General features: G+C 51.6%; 3 protein-coding genes across 7 annotated transcripts in view; all 3 read left to right on the plus strand.

The window, feature by feature from the left end:
* Positions 1–21629, plus strand: part of LOC137845900 (coiled-coil domain-containing protein 81-like) — a 58736-nt gene that overhangs the window by 34149 nt on the left and 2958 nt on the right. The gene's annotated exons all lie outside the window — the stretch shown is intronic.
* Positions 313–20424, plus strand: LOC137846188 (uncharacterized). 5 transcript variants are annotated; one of them, XM_068663973.1, is made up of 8 exons: positions 313–536; positions 1261–1417; positions 1585–1998; positions 2172–2633; positions 3337–3482; positions 4261–4536; positions 5915–6034; positions 13103–13223. In XM_068663973.1, the coding sequence occupies exons 2-4, from the start codon at positions 1379–1381 to the stop codon at positions 2556–2558; spliced, it is 840 nt and encodes a 279-aa protein (XP_068520074.1). In that variant the 5' UTR covers positions 313–536; positions 1261–1378; the 3' UTR covers positions 2559–2633; positions 3337–3482; positions 4261–4536; positions 5915–6034; positions 13103–13223. The 5 variants fall into 5 exon arrangements, with proteins under 5 accessions (XP_068520074.1, XP_068520248.1, XP_068520162.1 ...); XM_068664147.1 differs by having other exon boundaries at positions 3337–3463; XM_068664061.1 differs by having other exon boundaries at positions 12985–13104.
* LOC137850023 (coiled-coil domain-containing protein 81-like) lies at positions 16995–21567 on the plus strand. Its single transcript, XM_068670264.1, has 5 exons — positions 16995–17996; positions 18177–18238; positions 18660–18816; positions 19308–19564; positions 21466–21567. Exons 1-5 carry the CDS (start codon positions 17921–17923, stop codon positions 21565–21567), a joined length of 654 nt encoding a protein of 217 aa, XP_068526365.1. The 5' UTR covers positions 16995–17920.

The following is a 21629-nucleotide window of genomic DNA, read 5'->3' on the forward strand; positions in this document are numbered from 1 at the left end:
TGGAGACACTGAGGGAGGGTGCCAGGCACAAGCTCTATATTAAACACTCGTGAAGCATTCCTTCTTCCTTATTCCCTTTCGAGATTTCATGAATAAACAAATGGCAGTTCTAGCATTTCCTTCCCACACCCAAATGGATCACCTTGCACACCCCCTGGGGCACTCTCGAGGTTTGTATGGGACTGAAAGGAGAGAGTTTCCTTCTCAGTGCTGGCATGCTCGGCTCAGCTGTGGCCCTACAGGAAAGGGGATCTACGGGAAAGTGCTCCCTGAGTGCAGGGAGAGAGAGAGAAAAGCTGCTCCCTGACAGGGCGGCTCCAGCCCCACCCTCTGACAGCCCTGGCGGCCATTTGGCAGTTCTGCCTGCCCCCCGCGCCACAGGCTGGCTGAGGCCTTGGGCTGTCCCCAGCACGGCTGTCAGTGGTGTCGGGCGGCATCTAGAGCCAAGAGGCCTTTCTTCTTCTTTGTGCTGAAGGAAACTTTGTGCTGTCTGGAGCGAGCAGTGCCGCTTTTCTCCGCATTCCGGGGCTGTCATGGTAAGTGACATGGCCTCTCACTTTGTGAGCCCTGTTTTTCGTCAGCATTTGTGAGGGGCTTCTGCATGCCCCCCGCTCACTTGTTGCGGCCAGGGCTTCCCCCCAGGATGTCTGGGCAAGGCCCATGCCGCTGGGCAGGCTCTGGGTGGGCCTTGTTCCCTGCAGGGGCAGGCGTCTGCCGCTGAGCCCAGAGCCCAGGAGCGGCTCCTGCACTCGCGGCTGCCCGTGCGCGGGCTGCTGCCGCTGCTTCTGGAACCTTCCTGCAGCCTCTGGTGCCTGCTTGGCGGCGGCTCGTTGGGCTTGGCAGCCTGGGATCTGCCCCTTGCTGCTCTGGCAATATGCACAAAAGAAGAGCCCAGCTCCAGCAGAAGGACGGGGTCCATTCTGCCTGGTGCTTGTGTGTTGCCCGTGGCCAGATTGGGCAGGCCAGCATGTCGCTGGTGCTGGCACTCAAGGCTTTCCCTACTTGTTGGGAACTGGTTGGAGGGAACTCTTTGGGGGATTTTTATTGAGCTGAGGGTGTTGGCTGTGCTCTTACTAGCCCAGCGTCACTTTAGAGGGAAAAAAGGAGGGAACTGGGAAAATCAAGGCCATCTCCAGGGCTCTGCAGAGTGACACTGCCTGGCATCTTCTCATGAGCAGTGGCCAAGGCATGAGGGCCCATCTTCTTGCTTGGAGAAGCCCCAGAAATACTGACCCGTGTTCCTGATTTCTTGCTTTTCAGGGTGTCACAGTACCTGGGCTGGGCACCTTCTTTGCTGTTAAACAGGACCGGCCCATGGCAGGCGTTAAGCTCCTTGACGTAAAGAAGCCCGTCTTCCAGGTTTCGGAGCACTTTGCCAATGTTCATGGGCTCCCTTACAAGAAAGAAACTTTTCCTGGTAAGAAGAGAGATGATTGTCTGGGCTCCCACGCGCGGGGACTTTGGGCTGCATGCTCAGCTGCTGCTGGGAGGGCAGTGGAGGGGTTCCACAGCTCCTCCAGGAGGTCCAGAGAAAGGCCTGAGCTCCTCTCAAGCCAAGGTCCACCAATGCTTTGACTCTTCCAGGAACCACAGGGTTTTCCCCAGGAAGAAGGCAGCTCGTCCAGCAGCGTGGACAGGGAGGCTGCAGATGAGGGGTACAGAGCGCTTCCCCAGACACCTGGAGGTCAAGAGTCAAAGCCATCAGCATGTCCCAGCCCCAGTGAGCACAGCACTGCGGTGCTGGTTGAGAGCCAGAGACGTGCACGACATGCCTCCAGTGTCTCTGAGGAAGAGCTGGATGAAGCAGCCGAGATTGTTGTTGCTGCAGTGCTACTCCATTCTGTAGCCATCATGCAGGGAGCCACAAGCAAGGATCCAACTGCTCCCTTGGCCGCATGGGCCAGGGTGCCTCCTCCCATCCCAGAGCCTGTTGACTGTACAGCAGTTGACGAAACCGGAGCAGTGGCTACTCCCTTGGCTACGGTTCCTGGGCACCAGGTAAGCCCAGCGCTTGTGGTGGTCTCCAGGCACCGAGGGCAGCCCGAGGCAGAAGCAGTGCGTGGGGTGTGCGTGCTGGGGAGCTGCCTGCTGCTCTCCATTCCCAAACGCCCCAGGCACAAGGGCTGACATCCCTTCCATCACCTGCCTGTGCTCTTTCTCTCCCCATGCAGGTTGCTGCCGAGCAGGGAGGCCAAGCGCAGTCTTCCTGCACCAAAGATACACCAGCAGACAAGCCAGCAACGTGCCAGAAACAAGAGCCGTCCCAGGGACTTTTGGATGGGCCTGTTCAGAGCAGCGAGCAGGAGCAAGGGCTAGGAAAACGCAGGGGGGCTGGCTGGTCCTGGGCCACCCCTCCCCTTGGGTGCTGGTGTGGGGGGAAGGCAGGGGCTTGCCCATCACCCGCTCAGGCCCTAACCTACACCTCTCTGTCTCCCACAGGCATCCATGACCTCACACAAGCCCCGGCACGCCAGCCACGGCCCGCCCACGTCAGGAGAGCTCTGCGGGCTCTGCGCAGGGCTTTGTGCTGCAGCTTCATCACAGAAGAGTGGGAGTAGCAGCAGTGTAGCAGCAATGTAGCCCGGTGGTCGTGGGCAGGGGTCTTTCAGGATGAAGGCAACGAGGAAGAGGAGGTTAAACTCTCTTTACCTTTGTGGACTTGGACCTTCTGTTGGATAGTTTAGGCCTTTTTTTGCTTATCTTTGCCTTGTTTCCTGCCAACAAGTTGTTCCTTCTTTCTTCATGAGATGTTCATTCTTCCCTCATCCGTTAGCCTTGAACGATATCTTCTTTTTACATCTTTTTCATCTACATCCCTATAATTAGGATATTTTTAGGTTCTCATCCCCATCCCCAATACTTAAGGTACTTTACCATGTATGTAATGTAGCTAGATACTAGTTCAGATAGTTTTTTTAACATCTTCCCCATCTCAATTCCCCCCTTTTCTTCTAAATCAATAAAGTCTTTTACTTCGTACTTATTCTCGGCCCCCTCTCCATAGCTATTTGTAAGCACATATTCCTTTGAAACATTGTAATATCAGGAAAACAAATATTCCGTAAAATAACAGAACCAGGCCCGTAGTAAACAATTGTTTTAACCATGTCAAACTTGGTAACCAAACTTGGGATGAGCGGGCCGTGCCAGCCCGCAGCGTGGCATTGGCGGCCTTGTTGCCATCCCCAGGGCACGGCTGAAGGGGATATTGTGGGTTTGATTTGCAAGGACGGGGAGAATTTGGGATGCAGTATCCCACTTCATCCGCAGGCAGTTCGCGCTGAACAAGGTGGGCTTTGCAGCCTCATGCTGCCCTCTTACTCCGCTCTTTCCCAGAGCTGCCACCCCACAGAACGCACTTGTGGACCTGAAATCGAAGTCTCTGCAGATGGCAGCAGTGCCTATGAAGCAGCAGCATGTCCTCATCCCTCACCCCCCAGAGGAGAACACTGAGGCAGATCCTGTGAGGAAATCAATGCCAAGCAAGTGTGGGCCAGCTCCCACAAAGGCCAGGGAAAGCTGAGCTGCAGCAGGCTGCCCGAGGGATCCAGCATGCGGGTCGCTCAGCTCTGGGCTTTGGCTCTCCATCCCCTGGCTGCTTCGGGGTCAGGCAATGACCGTGGAGATGCCCTGCCTCCAGTCACCCCCCTGCAGACCCAAAGTCCTGAAGCTCCCCTGCAGCTGACAGTCACACACCTCGTGTGGAAGGGAGCTGTGCCCACTTCTCCTGGGACCAGGGGAGGCCGAGTTGGCGTGTTAGGAAACAGCTGGGGAAGAGGAAGGAGGCCCTGCAGGAAGGCAGGACCAAGAGCAGAGCTGTGGACATCCCCGGGAAGACTGTGGAGGAGCTCCCGCTCTGGTAGTCCTCTGCTGCAACAGCCTTCTTTCCACAGCCCCTTGTTCAGTGAGGCCTCTGGGCTCTCACTGGCACCCTTCTCCCTGAAGGGAGCAGGGAGTGTCACTCAGCTCTCCTCACTGGAGCGGAATCTTGAACCTTTCCAGAGAATCACAGAATGGCTTGGGTTGCAATTGATGTTAAGGATCTTCTATTCCCTCCCGCCCCCTGCCATGAGCAGGGATGCCATTCCCTAGAGCAAGTAGCCCAGTGCCTCATCCAAACCGGTCTTGAAGACCTCCAGGGATGGGGCATCCACGGCTTCTCTGGGCAAGCTGTTCCAGTGCCTCACCACCCTCTGTGTGAAGAAATTTTGTGGCCACCAAGGAGCAGCTCTGACTAGCCTTCTCTTTTCCTCCTTACAGGGATGCCTCCTGCTATTAAGAGCCGGCTGCACACACCCCAGAGTCGCTCTCCAGCCAGACTCTCCAGGGCGACAGGGGAGGCACAGCTGGGCCAGGCTGCTGGGGAAAAAGAGCCTTCTCCCAAATGAGGCTGGGGGAAAGCCATAGAAGGCAGCCCCAGAGCTCTTCCCCTTGAGTCATCGAGAAGCTTTCCTTGCACGCAGGGACTTGGTGAACTCCACAATGGGCCTGACGCATGTCCCACTGACGGCAGGTTCCTGCCTGGGCACCCAGCAGGTGAGCAAAATCTCTCGCCGCAAATCCTCCTCTGTAAGGTAGCCACGGTGGTCCGCCTACGTGAGTTGTTAGAAGGGAAATGCTTCTGGAGATGTGACATTTTGCCAATTATTGTGCCTTCTTCAGTGCCTTCTTCATGATTAAAGAGGAGCTCCCCATGGTGGGCTTTGAGCTCCTTGATGTACAGAAGCCCATCTTCGATGTTTCAGAGACCTTTGCCAGTATTCATGGGCTCCCTTACAAGAAAGAAACTTTGCCGGGTAAGAAGAGAGATGAATGTCAGAGCTCCAGTGTGCAAGGATGTGGGCTGCATGCTCAGCTGCTGCTGGGAAGGCAGTGGAGGTGTTCCACAGCTCCTCCAGGAGGTCCAGAGAAAAGCCTGAGTACCTCAGAAGCCAAAACCTGCCAATGCTTTGCACCTTCTGGCAGGCAGCAGCTGCCGGAAATGTCCCTCTCCATGCTGTTGGCACCCTGATGGCTGCGTTGGTGGTTGGCTTCTCCTCTTGGCATCTGGCACAGCTGCAGGTGCAGAGCAGCAGCAGGGCATCAGTGCTGGAGGGCCCAGCAGCTATGCAAATGTGACTGCCCTCCTCTGCAGGCCTGTGTAGTTACTTTGCTCCTTGCTTCTTTTCCGTAAGGTGTAATTCGATTTGTTTTCCTGAATTATGCCTGGCTGTCCTTGGACACAAGGGCACATTGCAGTGCTGCATTGGGAGGGCCTTGTCCTTCTGGGTCAGATGCGTCTCCTGATGAGGCACAGGATCCTTGCGCCTGACAAAGCCATGCAGTGATTTACCAGGTGCAGGCACTCGCTGTGCAGCTTGTGCTGCTTGTAAGGAGGGGTGAACACTAAGCCCTGCAAGCTGTGCCCGTGGGCAGCTTTCTGCCTGAGCAGCCGCAATGCCTCCGTTGGCAAGGGCATCCCTTCCTGGCCACGGTCTCAGCCAGGACTGTCTCTCCTGCAGAGGCTAGGCACAACAGATTTGGCCACATGGGAGAGAAAAAGCATAGTCCCACATTCAGCTTCTGGAGGTGTCATCATCTTTCCCAGGTGGGTGCATTGCTTCTGCAGCCCTCGGCTGAGCGTTTTGGCAGCTTTTCAGCTCCTCTCCGGAAGATCAGCAGTGCCAGGGCTTGCCCAATGCTCAGGGAGGAGCTGGAGGGAGACTTCTCCAAGCACTGTTTCCTCCTGCACTCCACACCCATTCTTGCTTGTTTTGGACGAGGGGGCATTCTCTTTGTGTAGCTAGGGCTGGGGGAATGTCTATTGCCTGCCCAGCCCACAGCAAGCCCCTCTCAGACGCTGGCACCAAGACCAGCACCCTACAGCCCTAGAATGTGGTGCTCTGGAGTCACACTGCCTTGGTCTTTCTTCCAGGATTGGGCTCTACATACCTCGGGGAAGAGCTGCAGGGAGAAGAGCCTCTCCAAGCACCCAAGGGTTTTGCTTTGGTAAAGAAGGGAGACGCAAGTGTGGAGGGAGAGTGTACCAGAACAGGTAAGATTGACTCTCGTAAAGCTGACCTCACAATCAGTAAGATTGTAAAGTAGGTATGTTTATGCTGCACTGGGCGGCACGGGGGGTAGTCCCACCAAAGTCGTGCGCCCCTAACACGGCAACTTGCTTTGGTTATATGCAGTAGAGATTTCCATATGCATGAGGTTTCCCAGTATGCCTATACATATTCATAACCTGTCCCCGCTTAGTATTAAAATTAGTTCCAAGAAGTCATTTCCATAAGCTCCTCCCCTCTGCGCTTGCGCGGTGCCTTCTGGTGGTGGGCACTGAAGGTCGTGAGGATGAAGTGAGATGTCTTCATCAGGGTTGAACTTTTCACCTCGTCTCCTTGCGCATGCTCTCTGAGGCCTTGGTCATAATCTGGGCCATAAAGTTGGTTTGGTCCAGTTCTCCGGGCCTGAGGGGCTCCTGTTATCTGGAGGCCTTGCATGTTTGACATTTTTTATCTTGTCCTTTTAAGAACAGTGCTCCTTATCTCTGAGCCCTTGGTCACAGTCCGAACCATAAGGTTGGTTTGATCTGGTTCTTGGAGTCCCAGGGGCTCCTGTTATCTGGAGGGCTAAGCGCAGCACAGGCACATCGCAAATGTAGCACATATTAAGCAATGAGTGTTGCCTACATATTCATTCTTAATCAATCACTCTCTAATTTCTAATCCCATGTTTCAGTCCCCCTTTTCTGGAAAATCTAGTAAATTCTTCTACTTAATACAAAAATTCTTCTTTCCAGTCTCTACGGTATGTACCCCTCAATACCTTGCCATGTACCTTTGTCAAGGAAGCTAGTATGGCCATTCATTGTAACCATTTCCAATTCCAAAAGTATTACAAAAGACAATATTAAACTTATACCAACTAATATCAGTAAAACAACAACCGGGTGACACAATGTGTTCAAAATCCCAGTTGCAGTTGGCGACCATCCTAAGAGTGTGTCCCACCAGTTGTGATTTGTCTTGTTTTACTCTTTGCAAATCTCTGCTTATTTCCTTTGTATCATGATGGACAGTGATTAGAGTCTTCTTTCCATTTTCCTGAATGCTTTCTTTTAAAAAAAAATTTTGATCAGGTCTTGGTGTTTAACTAGTTGCTTCACTAACGTGAGGTTCACCCCAGAAGGTGTAGGTAATAACTTGTGATAGATTGTGTTGTTAGACTTGATCAACTGGTGGGATACCACTGGTGCCAAATATAGAAAATCACACCTGACAATTCTAACAAAGTTAGAAAAGTTAGAATGATTTTTGCTAGGGAGAGTCACGTCTTCCTTATCTACTTGTACAAAAGCACACGCAGCCTTGACCAATATATACAAGCACAGTCTTTTGACTACTATTTGGATGAATTTCAAAGTGGCAAACGCCTTGTTGCGTGTCAAGACATACATCCTGAGCATCAATTGTGTTGCTTTCACAAATAAATCCTTGTTGTTCCCAGGTAACACATGATTCTAGACTTACAGACTGCCATTTCCCATTCTCCATCCATGGCCATGTTCTATGCTCCGAAGGATACAGCACTGTCTCCTCATGGTTTAATCCTAGTGCAAGGATGGGGTGGATAACATAAACTGTGGCATTACTTATAGTAGGCACAAAGGCAGTAGCCATGTTAACAATGGGATCATAGGTAAAATTTACCAGAGTCCACCAAGATTGGAACTTCTTCTCAAAATCATTGGCATTGTCCCAAACAGCCTTTTGGACTTCAGCCAGAAAAATGCCTTCACTTCCTTCCCTAATGATCAAGGCAGCCGTTGCCTGCATCCATAACTGTGCTTGTATACAGCTAAGAGCGAAAGATACATTATCTTGAACCATACTAAGTGCATCTGTTCTTAGTTTGTGGTCTTGGTCTTCAGCCTTTTCCCATCTCGGTAACACCTGTGAAATTTGCCATTGGCTAGTTCCCAATGCCAATAAGGATGATTGTAGGGGCTGTTTTAGTTTTGTCCCACTGTTGTAGGAAGTACAGCCAAAACCAGCTAATTACTACAGTCTGTGTAAATACAAAATTATACCACCAATCTGATTTACCTGGGTGGATACAACCTTCTTGTTGGCCACTTTTGGAAATAGGTTTTACTAAAATCCCCGTTACTTTCTCGTGGGTCGTTCCATTAATCATTCGGCACCCTATTTTAATTTCGTCGCCTACGGTTCTTTGGTGTGTCCATTCTTGCCCTAATTTTTGCCATTCTTATAATGTATCTAAATGGTCATCATTTGTTCGCCAAATAACCACAACTGCTAACTTTCCGTTAATGCTCTTATCCTCTGTTGTTACAGCTTCAGACCAAGGCCGCTCACCATTCTCTATTATCATAGAGGCATCTTCTTGAATCACAGTTACAACTTATAAGCCATAGAAATAAAACAATTCTGTTAACTAAATTCCTGCTAACCATATTACTAAATACTCCTGACCGTGATGTCCTCATTTTGCTCGACTGAGCTTTAGTTTCAGTTCACCGTCACCTGGCGTTACTTTCCAGGGGGTTCTGGAGCTTTTTTCACTTGAGAACAGTGAATCCAGGCACTCTGTTCCCTGATCTTAACTGCAGTGAAGGTTTTAAGGAGCACCTGGAATAGTCCTTCCCACTGTGGTTTCAAAGTTTTCTCTACAAGAGACTTAGCTACCTCTCAGGCTTTGGCAGTCCTACTGGGGAAAGCTTCTGGCCATCCTGAAAAGGTATCTGTTAACACCAGTAAATATCGACACCCCCTTTTTCTTGGAAGTTCAAAAAAAGTCAATTTGCCACTGTTGCCCAGGCCCATGGCCTTTTCCAATTTGACATAGTTTTGGTTTGGGGGCATTTTGGGGGTTAGTCTGGAGACAAAGATCACAATATTAAGCTATTTGAGTGATGGTAGCATATTAGTTCCTGGCAATATTTTTTCCAATTAGATAGCTATACAAAGCGTCTATTCCCCAATGTGTTTTCTAGTGTTCTTTCTTTACCAGTGACCACAATAAATTGGAGGCGATGACTAGCTTCCCTTCCCTTCTTTGGTAATAGCCCATCCCTCTTGGTTATATTTTCCCTTCTGACTTTCAATTAATTTTCTATCCTTTTTGTTATATACAAGCTTACCTTCAAGGGGAATTTGCCTGTCTGGAATCAGGGCTCCCTCAGTTGCTACCTCACCTTCTGCTGCTTCTTTTGCCTCTCTGTCCGCCAGATCATTTCCTTCCTCCAATTCTGAGCTCACCGTCTGGTGTGCCTTAATGTGCATGACTGCTACCTTTTCAGGCAGCTGATCTGCTTCCAATAATCTCATTATTTAGTCCAGCTTCTATTACGTCTTTGCACGTGTTAACTGCATACCCAGCGTGTTGTTTTCCGCTGATGACGTAGCTGCTCCCATATTTCCACCTCATCAGAAGGAGTGTCCTTCAGATCTGGACGGCTGGAGTAGGTAGCTTCAATGGTCTCCAGGCAGCCATGGTGTACTGGCTCCCCTTGGTTTCTGCTGATTTCAGGAACCTTTGTGGGGAAAGCCAGTGACCACCTTTCACTTCCAGCACTGTGGACACTGTGTGAGACACTAGCACAGTAATTTTCTGTCCCAAGGTGAACTTGTGTGCTTCCTGGATATTTTGCACCACTGCTGCAACGGCTCTGAGGCATCCCAGCCATCCCTTGGCAGCAGCATCCAGCTGCTTCGAAAAATAAGCAACTGCCCTTCGCTATGGGCCCAGGTCCTGTGCTAGTATTCCCAGGGCAATTCCCTGTTTCTCATGGGAGAAGAGGAAAAATGGTTTATTCACATCTGGAAGTCCCAGAGCTGGGGCTGACATGAGAGCCTTCTTCAGTTGGTCAAAGGCTCGCGTGGCCTCCTTTCTCCATTGGAGGTCCCTGTTCCCGTTTGCAATGAGCACATAGAGTGCTTTTACAAGCAATCCGTAATTATAGATCCACAATCTGCACCACCCCGTCATTCCCAAAAAGGTTCACAGTTCTTTTATAGTCTCGGGTTTCAGGGTTTGACGTATCGCTTCTTTACAATCATGCCCCAGGGTCCGTTGTCTGGCATTAACCTCATAACCCAGGTAGGTCACCTTCTGCTTTACCACCTGAGCCTTCTTCTTCGATACCCTGTACCCCTGTAGTCCCAGAAAGTTTAGGAGGCTTACCATCCAGGCCACACATGCTTCCTCTGTCTGGGTGGCTATAAGGAGCTCATCTACGTACTGCAACAGCCTTCCTTCTCCTGATGGGGCTTTCCAGGTCTCCAAGTCCTTTGCAAGTTGTTCTCCGAATAAGGTGGGTGAGTTCTTAAAGCCCTGAGGTAACCTCGTCCACGTGAGCTGTGTTTTGTGCCCACTCTTAGGGCTTTTCCAATCAAATGCAAAGATTTTCTGACAGGCTTCATGGAGAGGGAGGCAAAAGAAGGCATCCTTCAGGTCTAAAACGGTAAACCAAGTTAGCTCTGGTGTTAAGCATGTTAATCAATTATCAGGCTAATTCCTTCTCTGTCTTCCTTTTTCAAGGGACACTGTTTACGTGCATTTTTTGCCTTCCGTGTTACCTTAGAAGATCATACTCAAGAAAACACTTGACTTAGGATTTCCTCACTAATTTCCTCTTTGGTCTCAATAGCTGTCAATATCAAACTCAACACTTCCACGTATCTTTGATCATTTACCTCCAGAATAATCTCCCCATTTTTAAATGAAATGGTAGCTTGTAATCTTTACAATAAATCTCTCCCTAGGAGTTACTCCGGGGAGCTGGGCATGCATAGGAACTTGTGAATGCCCCACTGTTTCCCATATTTACATTTCAATGGCTTGCAGAAATATGCTATTTCAGATTGGCCAGTTGCCCCCTTCACTACAATGCAATAATTCCCCACTGATACTAATGCTTTCTTTAAAACCGAGTATGTTGCCCCCGCATCCACCATAAGTTCCACCTCTTTTCCCTCTTTCCCCATCTTCATTTTTGTAACCAACAGATCTGCTGGGGTAGATTCCCCCAGTCCTCTTTAGTCGTCTTTTGCATGTGTGACCACCACCTCCCTTCTCCGGTTCCCTTTTCCATTTCTTTTCCGTTCTGGCTTTCCTTTTTCCAATGCCCAAATTTCTTACACGGGGCGCATTGCTCCTTGCCTAGTCGGGGCTGTTCCTGTCTGGGCCTCCTTTTTCCTTCTTCTCTAGTAACTGCTATCAGCCTCTTCTGCATGTTTAATTGAGGAAGATAAAAGAAGATGAAAGTCCTCTCTCCTTCCAAATTGCCCTGTGTGCATGCACCACACCAAAGGCATATTTCAAATCTGTCCAAATGTTTGCCAGCTCAAAAGCTCTTATCAAGGTGCTGATTTCAGCCTTTTGGGCTGATGCTTGTTACCGTATATCCTGTGAGGCAAAATCCCTGGCGGACGAAGCTGCTGCCATCTATCTACCAATCCTCCACATCTTCTAGGGGTATTTCTTTTAAGTCTGGTCAGCTGGAGGATACCGTGTCCATGGTCTTGATGCAATCATGAATGGGTGATCTGGAAACTCTGTTACTGAGGAAAGAGGCTGGGTTCACAGTATTAGTGCCGAAAAAATGTAGCGAACTAACAGTCCATTATACACATTCCTTTTCTTCTTCAGTAGCTACCATTTGCACATTGCAACAATGTCCCCTTTTCCCGAAGGGGTCTTTCAAGCTTCAAGATCACAGTTCCCGAATATGGTGGGGCTATTCTTGAACCCCTGTGGTAACACTGACCAAGTAAGCTGAGTTTTCCATCCTCTATTATTATTTTCCCACTCAAAGGCAAAGAGTTTCTGGTTTTCAGTTGCCACGGGCAGGCAGAAAAGGGCATCCTTTAAATCTAGTACCATGAACCAAACTTGACTGTTTTTCTCATTTTGTAATTCCCATCCTTTTTCCCATTTTAAATTTCAAGCATTGCAAAAAATGCCTTTTCCTGTTGGCCAGTTGCTCCTATTACATTTACGGACTAATTAACACAGAGAAAGAAGCGCCCGTAACCAACAAAAAATTCAAGCTTCACTTCTTCATTCCCTAGCTTTATTTCAATCAGTGGACCTGCCAGGGTAGATGCCCCAGGTCCCCATCATTCCTGACTGTTGTAAGTTTATCCTGCAAACTAAGACAATTTCTTTCCGAAATCAGGGGCTGATTGCCCTGGAAAGAGGCTAACCAATTGCCTCTGTTTGTTTTCTGAAGCCAGGTCCAGTTTTTTGTTTTTTTATTATTATTTTTCTCTTTGAAAGTTCAGTCCCATTAGCAATCTGAGCTCACACATGAACTCAGGTTGTTTTAAGAGTTAGCTGCTTTTTTGTTTCCATGTCAACTCTCTGGGACCCATCAGGGTCCCTCTGCCCCAGAGGGCTCACACCCGTGATTTTGAGATCTCAGCCTCGGGCTGAGGCAGACCTATTAACATTCCTACATCCTCTTTCCCCGCTCATTGGACTTCAAACAGCTTTGTCAGATACTACATGCCACACCTTTAACACCTTCAACAACCCTTTTAGCACTTCCTGTATCTTTCTCCAGCCTGTACTTTTCTAATGCCAGCACCAAAAGCTCAGTCAGGGGCCAACTTAATTCCATACCTTTTCCTTCCAAGATACTGAAACAACATATCAATATACAACATCTCATCCCATTTTCCTTCTCTCCTCAAAAACATTAATTGCAAGATAGTGTTATAGTCGATTGATCCGTAAAGTGGCCATTTAGCTTATATAGTGGCCACCATTGATTGCAATACTTAGTGAAAGTCCTCTTGCTTTGCGCTGCCCCAGGCGTTTGGAGCTCTGTCTTTCAGAGATTCTCTTCCTCCAGACAAGCAGTCAGCAAGACAGCTCTGTAGCAATGCTGGAGGGTCCAGCAGAGGCCCAGAGGTGACTGCCCTCCTGTGCAGGCCTGTGTAGTTACTTTGCTCCTTGCTTCTTTTCCGTTAGGTGTATCCCGTTTTCTTTTCCTGAATTATGCCTGTCTGTTCTTGGACACCGGCATTCCTCGGGACACGGTGCAGCGCCGCATTCAAGAGACCCTGCTCTTTCTCTCTTGCACCCTTAGAAAGAAGCAGGCTGTTGATTTCGTCTTCAAGGACATTGGCCATCTGGTGTTCCACAAGGGCTGAGTCCAAATGCAGTTTTCCACCGACTGCGTTCCTCAGCACACCATGGCAGAGCAGCAGGATCATGACTTCAGCTTTAAGGCCACTGGCTGTGTGGTTCTCTGGAAACCTGTCTCAGTGTAAGTTTCTGAGGGCTTCAACACTGCTCAGGGTTCTTGGGAAGTCCCGAGGCCATCCAGAAGGACTTGCGGTGGGTGTGACTTATCTCCTGTCTGAGGCAGTTGAGTCTCACCTACGCACAAAGTCAGGCAATGTTATACCTGGGTGTGCATGCTAGCCGAGCAGCTTCTGTTGTTTCTAAGGAAGGGAGGAAGGTTTGTTTTTTTTTGCCTGAGCAGCCTGAAGGTTAGCTGATTTTGCTGTGAAGGGGATCCTGTCCTGGATGGGATCTCACCCAGGGCTGCTTCTCTTGCAGAGGCGAGGGATGATGCGTTCAGCCACATCTGGCCCTCTCACAGATGAGCTCTGGTAGCATAGTTATCTTTCCCAAGTGAGTATGCTTGCTTCTGTGGCCCCTGACTGACCACATAGAATCTGGAGGGGTTGGAGATGAACAGCTCCTCAGACAGCCCGGGGGACATAGAGAAAATGAACAAGGGAGTAGTAGTGAGGATGGAGAAAGACACTAAGAGCAGGCAGTGTGAGAGCTGGCTCCTGGCAGTGCTTGCAGGTCCAGCTTTTGCTCTACCTATAAAAATGTCGTCCCATTAACCTGCATCTTTTCTCACTTTGACCCATCTGATTCTCTTACTCACCCCACTGCAGGGGAGTGAGCGAGCAGCTGTGGGGCTCATTTTATAACCTATTGGGGTTAACTGACAGGAGATGGCAGCAGTGTTCGGGGCTGAGTTCATGAGATGAGGACAGGTCTAAGGAAACCTCAGTTTTGGGGTGTCTTGCTGAAAAAGGCAAGTATTTGTGAGTATGTCTCCATCAACCTAGAACCTTCCTCCTTTCTCTTCCCTTCCTTAGGCTGAGTGAGAAGACTTGCATATGGAACGAATGTGAAAGGTGCTGGCATGTACAAGCTAAATATTACTGAATAAAGACAGTGGTAACCAGCCTCAGCCGTGCTGCATATGAGCTGTGAGAAACGGGAAGAGAAGAGCTGGCAGCTGTCTCCTCTGTTCTTTCCCATTTCTGGCTGGGAGCACGAGAAGCCCATCGGGACAGTGTTTGCAGGGGCCATGACAATTTTGCTGGGCTAGGGGAAGCCTCCGCTCCTACGGGTGGAGAAGAGACAGAGAGAGATGGAGGCCAGGAGTGCTGCCATCCTGTGCAGCAGCCACCTCATGTTCCCAACTCTCATGCACCTCCCAGATGATGGTGAGCCCGACAGGAGTTGCCTCAAGAAAAAGCACCCGCACAGCCCTCTCGAGCCACAGTTTCTTGTGGGGAGAGAGAGGGAGGGTCTCGGGACATGGGCACCAGTCCACACGGCCACCAGGGCTGTGCTGCAGGAGCAGGCTGGCTTGCAGCATGACCTCTCTTTCCCTTGCTTTTCAGGGATTGTGAAAGTTTGGGATGCAGTATCCCACTACATCCCAGCAACGCCTAGCACCTTCTGGCCGGTAGTGGCTCCTGGAAACGTCCCTCTCCGTGTTGTTGGCACCCTGATGGCTGCGTTGGTGGTTGACTTCTCCTCTTGGCAGCTGGCGCAGCTGCAGGTGCAGAGCAGCAGCAGGGCATCAGTGCTGGAGGGTCCAGCCGCTGCCCAAACGGGACTGCCCTCCTCTGCAGGCCTGTCTTAGTTCCTTTGCTCCTTGCTTCTTTTCCCTCAGGTGTACCTCCAGCTGCTGTCCTGAATTATGCCTGGCTGTTCTTGCACACCAGCATTCCTAGGGACACCATGCAGTGCTGCCTTCAGGAGACCCTGCTCTTTCTGTCCTACACCCGTGCAAAAAAGCAGGGTGTGGACTTCATCTTCAAGGACATTGGCCGTCTGGTCTTCCGCAAGAGCAGAGTCCAAAGGCAATTTTCCACAGACTTTGTTCACAGCCTAAGTAACAACGTCCAGCTGCTGAAATCTCAGATGAATGACCAAGTGACAGGACCAAGAGAAGAGCTGTGGGCATCCCTGGGAAGACTGCAGAGGATCTTCTGATCTCCTGCGTTTTGGAAGGAGGCTGTGCTCCGGGCTCTTGGGACAGGCAGAGGTGGCGATCTTCAGAGCCCACCCGAGAGGTTTCTTCTCCGTTGCTGCAGCTGCCTTTAGTGCGGAGTGTGCGGGTGAGGAAACATCTGGAGAAGAGACAGGAGGACAGTTCTTAAACACACGCAGCCTTGACCAATATATACAAGCACAGTCCTCCTGCACCAAAGATACACCAGCAGACGAGCCAGCAACGTGCCAGAAACAAGAGCCGTCCCAGGGACTCTTGGATGGGCCTGTTCAGAGCAGCGAGCAGGAGCAAGGGCTAGGAAAACGCAGGGGGGCTGGCTGGTCCTGGGCCACCCCTCTCCTTGGGTGCTGGTGCGGGGGGAAGGCAGGGGCTTGCCCATCACCCGCTCAGGCCCTAACCTACACCTCTCTGTCTCCCACAGGCATCCATGACTTCACACAAGCCCCGGCACTCCAGCCACGGCCCGCCCACATCAGGAGACAGGCGCTTCGGGCTCTGCACAGTGCTTTGTGCTGCAGCTTCATCGCAGAAGAGTGGGAGTAGCAGCGCCCAGCTGCCAGCACCAGGAGGGCGCTCGGTGCTGTACGCTGGCATCACTGATAGGAACAGGACAGTGCCCCAGGAATTCAGATGCCCCACCACACCCTGCCCCCAGCCTCAGCTCAGCTGCGGCTGAGAATTTTGCTGTGAATAAAAGCTCAGGCAGAGTTTTGCCCCCAGTGCTCCTCTCTGTGTCGTTGATCTCAGGAGAAAGAGTGGTGCAGGCCACACCAACCTGGCGCCCTGGGCCTCTCACAGTCATAGAATTATAGAACCATGGAATCATTTAGGTTGGAAAGCACCTCAAAGATCATCACGTCCAACCGTTATATACACATAGCAACTGGCAACGCTCCTCCTGTGAGGCTGAATGTACCATGCCAGTTCTCGTGGGCGAGGAATGTTCTAGCATGTCGCAGGAAGCACGACCGAAAGCACAACAGACACCAGTATGGTCAGATCATGCTCCATTCTATTGCCCGAATAGCCTAACTTTTATAGTGAACTTAGCAGGGGTGGATCGTGTCTCACACAAGATTATTGGTCAAAAGCACTCAGACAAACAACTACAAGAAAACAACCCCACCTGCAAGAAAACAAGCCCCTTGTGATTAGCAGTCAGGTGGACCTTGTCCTTGAAGCCAGATGCTGGTAACAATGTTTTTCTAAATTCCTCAATTGGGCGATGTGGGAACACTGTCATGGGAACTTCTCATAGTTGCCCTGGTAGCTTGGTTTGCTCAGCTGCAGCAAGCCATGGGATTTTTGCTGTTTCAAAAAATCCCTCAGTGCTTGCAAGACCTTCACAGAATCACAGAATCACAGAATTTCTAGGTTGGAAGAGACCTCAAGATCATCGAGTCCAACCTCTGACCTAACACTAACAGTCCCCACTAAACCATATCCCTAAGTTCTACATCTAAAGGTCTTTTAAAGACCTCCAGGGATGGGGACTCCACCACTTCCCTGGGCAGCCTGTTCCAATGTCTAACAACCCTTTCGGTAAAGGAGTTCTTCCTAAGATCCAACCTAAAACTCCCCTAGCATGTCCTGCAAAAGTTCTCAGGCGGGTATGTACAGCTTTTGCTAAGACCATACTGGGTGTGCCAGTTCTGCAGGCTCCACCAAGTGCCATCACTCCACGTTGTGGTCTGTGGCAGTTAACAAGCTACCTAAAGAGTCTGAGCCTGGTGTGGGCACTTGGCCTCATTAACATAGAAAGAACTGTCTGGAGCCCATTTTTCACGAGAATGCACACCTGGCTATGTAACATTACATTTTCCTCACCACTTTCCTTTATTTCCTTTGTTTTATTTATAGTGGGTAGCTGCAACCACTTGGAAGAAAAAGCAGAAGAGGAGAGAGAAATGCTGCCCAAATGTTTGCAGTGTGATCAGTGTTAATAAAGCTTCTGACTGACCTCTTTTAAAATGCACTTGCGTTATTACACATTTGGAGTCACAGTATTCCCCAACACTCTAGTGCAGTCTTTGGCCATCCACCCACTGGCTGCTTCAGAGAAGGAATGAAAACGAAGAGGCTCTAACTCCAGTGGTCACCCTGCTGGCTAAAAAATCACCAGAGCTGAGGGTCACGCACAGAAAGTGGAAGGGGACGGTGCTCCCTGCACCTATAGCTGGATGACGTGGGAAGGTTCAGCCCAAGGAAAAGTCCTGGACAGTGCTGAGAGAAGTTGCAGCCTCCTTTCCTGCTCCTGGGGCAAGGCCTGGGGCCAGCACCCTGCAGTGACCCTCACAGCCTGCGGACTGCTCTGCCCGAATCTCCAGGGTGCAGCAGTCTCCTTGGGGAGGCAGCTCCCTGACAGGGCAGGCTGCAGCCCCTGTTGTGACACGCGATGAGGCAACAGCGGGGCCGTCTGTGACATCACACCACGTCCTGCTCAAAAGCCCTGTGCGCCGCGACCTGCCCTCACTTGGCTGCGAGGCCTTCAGGAGGCAGTGGCTGGTGCTGCTCTGCTGGGGCTGCCGCTGTGATCTTGAGGAGCTGCCTTGCAGAAAGGAGCCAAAGGCACTGGGAAGCAGCGTCCCCGCGTGGGACAATTCCTGCTGACGAGTGGAGGAGGCCCGGAGCGAGATGGAGGCCAGGAGTGCTCCCATCCTGTGCAACGGCCGCCTCATGTGTCCAACACTCATGCACCTCCAGGACGATGGTGAGCCCAACAGGAGGTGCCTGAGGAACAGGCAGCAGCGCAGCCCACTTGAGCTGCAGTTTCTTGTGGGGAGAGAGAGGGAGGGTCTGGGGACATAGACACTGGCCCCATTGGCCACGAGGACTGTGCTGGACGAGAAAGCTGGCTTGCAGTATGACGTCTCTTGCCCTTGCTTTCCAGAGATTGTGAAAGTTTGGGATGCAGTATCCCACTTCATCCGCAGGCAGTTTGCGCTGAACAAGGTGAGCTTGGCAGCCTCATCCTGCCCTCTTACTCTGCTCTTTCCCACAGCCCGCCTCCTCAAGCATCAGAAACACCCCAGCGGTGGCCTGCAAACTGCAGAGGTGCCAGGGGCCCCTTGCTGCTCTGGCAGTATGCACAAAAGAAGAGTCCAGCTCCAGCAGAAGGACGGGGTCCATTCTGCCTGGTGCTTGTGTGTTGCCCGTGGCCAGAGTGGGCAGGCCAGCATGTCGCTGGTGCTGGCACTCAAGGCTTTCCCTGCTTGTTGGGAAAATCCGTGACATTGAGGCCATCTCCAGGGCTCTGCAGAGTGACACTGCCTGGCACCTTCTCATGAGCAGTGGCCAAGGCATGAGGGCCCATCTTCTTGCTTGGAGAAGCCCCAGAAATACTGACCCGTGTTCCTGATTTCTTGCTTTTCAGGGTGTCACAGTACCTGGGCTGGGCACCTTCTTTGCTGTTAAACAGGACCGGCCCATGGCAGGCGTTAAGCTCCTTGACGCAAAGAAGCCCGTCTTCCAGGTTTCGGAGCACTTTGCCAATGTTCATGGGCTCCCTTACAAGAAAGAAACTTTTCCTGGTAAGAAGAGAGATGATTGTCTGGGCTCCCACGCGCGGGGACTTTGGGCTGCATGCTCAGCTGCTGCTGGGAGGGCAGTGGAGGGGTTCCACAGCTCTTCCAGGAGGTCCAGAGAAAGGCCTGAGCTCCTCTCAAGCCAAGGCCCATCAATGCCTTGCACGTCCCTCCAGACACCAGCTCCCAGAAACGTCCCTCCCCATCCTGTTGGCACCCTGATGGCTGCGTTGGTGGTTGACTTCTGCTCTAAGCAGTTCGGACAACAGCAGGTGCAGGCTGACACTGGGCATCAGCTTCTATGGCATCAGCGATGCCCCACGACTGTGCTGCCCCAGGCGCTTGGAGCTCTGTCTTTCAGGGATTCTCTTCCTCCAGACGAGCAGTCAGCAAGACAGCTCTGTAGCAGTGCTGGAGGGCCCAGAAGCTACCCAAATGGGACTGCCCTCCTCTGCAGGCCTGTCTTAGTTATTTTCTCCTTGCTTCCTCTCCCTCAGGAATACCTCCATTTGTTTTCCTGAATTATGCCTGGCTGTCCTTGGACATCGGCATTCCTCGGGACACCGTGCAGCGCTGCATTCAGGAGACCCTGATCTTTCTCTCCTACACCCTTGCAAAGAAGCAGGCCGTGGATTTCATCTTCAAGGACATCGGCCGTCTGGTCTTCCGCCAGAACAGAGTCCAAATGCACTTTTCCTCCGACTTTGTTCACAACCTGAATAGCAACGGCCAGCTGTTGAAATGCCGCCTCACTGTAAGTTTCTCACTGCACCAGCACAGCCCAGGGCTCCTGGGAAATGCCCCGAGAGGCCGTTGGGAGGGACTTCTCCTTCTGGGTCAGACGCGTCTCCTGATGAGGCACAGGAGTCTGGCCCCTGCACAAAGCCAGGCAGTGATTTGCCGGGTGCAGGCACTTGCTGGGCAGCTTGTGCTGCTTGTAAGGAGGGGTGAACACTAAGCCCTGCAAGCTCTGCCCGTGGGCAGCTTTCTGCCTGAGCAGCCGCGATGCCTTCATTAGCACGGGCATCCCTTCCTGTCCATGGTCTCACCCACGACTGTCTCTCCTGCAGAGGTTAAGCACAACGGATTTGGCCACATCGGAGAGAAAAAGCATGGTCCCACATCCAGCTTCTCGAGGTGTCATCATCTTTCCCAGGTGGGTGCATTGCTTCTGCAGCCCTTGGCTGAGAGTTTTGGCAGCTTTTCAGCTCCTCTCCGGAAGGTCAGCAGTGCCAGGGCTTGCCCTGTGCTCAGGGAGGAGCTGGAGGGGGACTTCTCGAAGCACTGTTTCCTCCTCCACTCCACACCGATTCTTGCTTGTTTTGGACAAGGGGGCGTTCTCTTTGTGTAGCTAGGGCTGGGAGGATGTCTATTCCCTGCTCAGCCCATAGCAAGCCCCTCTCAGATGCTGGCACCAAGACCAGCACCCTACAGCCCTAGAATATGGTGCCCTGGAGTCACACTGCCTTGGTCTTTCTTCCAGGATTGGGCTCTACATACCTCGGGGAAGAGCTGCAGGGGAAAGGTCTCTCCAAGCACCCAAGGGTTCTGATTTGGAGAAGAAGGGAGACGCAAGTGTGGAGGGAGAGTCTACCAGAAGAGGTAATGTGAGAGCGGGCTCTTGGGAGTGACAGCCCCTGGGAGACCTCTCTGCCCTTCCCTTCTGAATGTCCTCCTGAGGGCAAGGGGTACAGAGACAAAGCTGGAAGGCTGCGCTTTGCACAGGATGAGGCCCCTCCTCTGACCCCAGTTCCCTGCGGCAGTAGCTCTGCTGGGCCTTCATAGGAACCAGAATGGCAGGGCAGCCCAGAGCTTCCCGTAGCATTCGATAGTGCTCAGGCCTCTTCCACGCTGGCCTCCTGGAGCTCCTGTCTACTGAAAGCCCCACTCTGGATGAGATGTGTCCAAAGGTAGAATGTGGGGTACAGTGGCAGCAGGGAGTCCCAGGACTCCCATCCCCACCTGAGCAGTTGCGAGCCCAATAAAGACTGTTACTTCCTGCTGGAGGGACCAGCACGGGCTTCGTAGTGTGCCGATTTCACAGAACACAGAATGGTTTTAGGATGGGAGCTACCTGAAGACGTCAGCTTGGCCAAACCCCTGCTCAAACTGGGCAACCCAGCACCAGTGTCCAAGGAGCATGTCCTGTGCAGATGACTCCCATCCCCACCCGTGAAATGCCAGTGGCCAAGGAGACTCCCTTCTCGGCCAACCCATCTCCCAGCTTGCTCTGCCTTTTACAAGTAGCACCGGATCCAGCAGGGAGGCTCATTCCCTGCCTCTTTGTGTGGCCACCAAGGAGCAGCACTGACGAGCCTTCTCGTTTCCTCCTTACAGGGATGCCTCCTATTAAGAGCCAGCTGCTCACACCCAAGAGTCTCTCTCTATCCAGACTCTCCAAGATGAAAGGGGAGGCAAAGCTGAGCCAGGCTGCAGGGGAAAAAGAGCCTTCACCCAGGTAAGGCTTGGGGGGAACTGGAGGAGGCAGCCCCTGGGCTCTTCTCCTTGAGTCATTGAGCGGCTTTCCTTGGCTCAGGGACTTAGTGAACTTTACAGAGGTCCCAACACATGTCCCACCAACTGCTGTTTCCTCGCTGGGCACCTGGTTGTTGAGCAAAATCTCTAGCAGCAAATCCTCCTCTTGTGTGCTTGCAGAATGCCAACAGCAAGTCAGGAGAGCAACTCAAAGATGGCAGAAGAGGGGAAGGGCAAGCACTGTGCTGCAGCCTGGCCCCAAAATCAAGCCCCTGCCTGTGAAGGTCAACGGAGAGCAGGACAGGTAGCCACTGGATCTGTGTGCCCATTGCCGGGTTGTTTCA

The sequence above is a fragment of the Anas acuta genome, chromosome 1, assembly GCF_963932015.1.
Source record: "Anas acuta chromosome 1, bAnaAcu1.1, whole genome shotgun sequence".
Taxonomy (NCBI): Eukaryota; Metazoa; Chordata; class Aves; order Anseriformes; family Anatidae; genus Anas; species Anas acuta.